Below are 1,107 nucleotides of genomic sequence, written 5' to 3' on the forward strand. Positions count from 1 at the left end.
TTACATAGTATCGCTTATTCAGCTCATATGCTGGGACGTACCGAAGTGTCAACGTGGTAAGCGTTTGTGGCATAATATCTAGTAAGAACATGCATATCTGGGTGTTGTTCCTCCATCTCATAATATGTTTCTGCGATCTCTGGATATCCGGTACTACGCTTCTACTAACCGGTAAGCATACGGACTCACTTCAAAGGCAAGTTTCTCACCCGCTCCATCGTAGCGCATTGACCCCACATCTGTGATCTTCTTCACGTAATCCATCTCGGCTACAGCTTTTACAAACATAAGTGTGCCCACGCATTCGTTCAGGGCCATATCCGGCTTTAACCGTCTTTGGTGGGTCCCAAGATGATTCAAGTCAAGTGACGTACATCAGAACAGGCCGTATCTAAGGTTAGTTCAATAATATAACATTTCTACAGTGGTGATCGTACGTGTTGTTGGTATCATTTCCTAGATGTGGAATGTCTGAACGCGCACACCAAGCCCACCTCTCCTTCATTGAGGCCCGATTCGCATGAAGTAGGATAGAAACGGGTGGCCCGCGTTAGGAATAGCATCATCTCCCCGTAAATGAGCACCATCAAGCAGAAAGTACAGGTATTTCAAGTATTTATTATACTCGGTGCCTGATGTCGCCAGCCTCATCATGACTGCTGCATCTCCATTTGGTCTCGATCGAAGGTTGGCGGTCCTCCCTACTCGTTATTAGCCATCACTGTCCGCTATACGTTTTGAGGTAAAACAAAAATGGCACAAAATCGCTCTCTCATGTGGAAACACTTTCTCCAGGTATCCAACTCACCCATACCCTTATCGAAAACGATAATCATGATCGTCTCCCAGGACGGATTGTAAAACTGAAAGGACTCAATGGTATCCGTCAGCCATTCAGCGCGTTCGTCTTCCATCAGACTGTGCTGAATGTATTCGCCCTGGATACAAAGCATAAAACACGGTAAGTAGAGGCCATATATGAGTACCGCTTATACTTTGGGTACAAAATCATGTATATGTAGGTATAGACCAGTAATAACGACACAATAGTCACGATTCCAGTAACTACGTATACATTATAACTTACTTGGCTATACACATCTTTCA

General features: G+C 44.4%; 1 protein-coding gene across 1 annotated transcript; it reads right to left on the reverse strand.

Annotated features, from left to right (window-relative positions):
- Window positions 1–23: 23 nt before the first annotated feature.
- PPTG_21098 (hypothetical protein) lies at window positions 24–318 on the reverse strand (the record flags this gene model as incomplete). The annotated part of the gene is made up of 2 exons (XM_008895551.1): window positions 24–78; window positions 170–318. The coding sequence occupies 2 exons, from the start codon at window positions 316–318 to the stop codon at window positions 24–26; spliced, it is 204 nt and encodes a 67-aa protein (XP_008893799.1).
- Window positions 319–1,107: the final 789 nt, after the last annotated feature.

The sequence above is a fragment of the Phytophthora parasitica genome (genome assembly GCF_000247585.1).
Source record: "Phytophthora parasitica INRA-310 unplaced genomic scaffold supercont2.3, whole genome shotgun sequence".
In the NCBI taxonomy this organism is placed as follows: domain Eukaryota; phylum Oomycota; class Peronosporomycetes; order Peronosporales; family Peronosporaceae; genus Phytophthora; species Phytophthora nicotianae.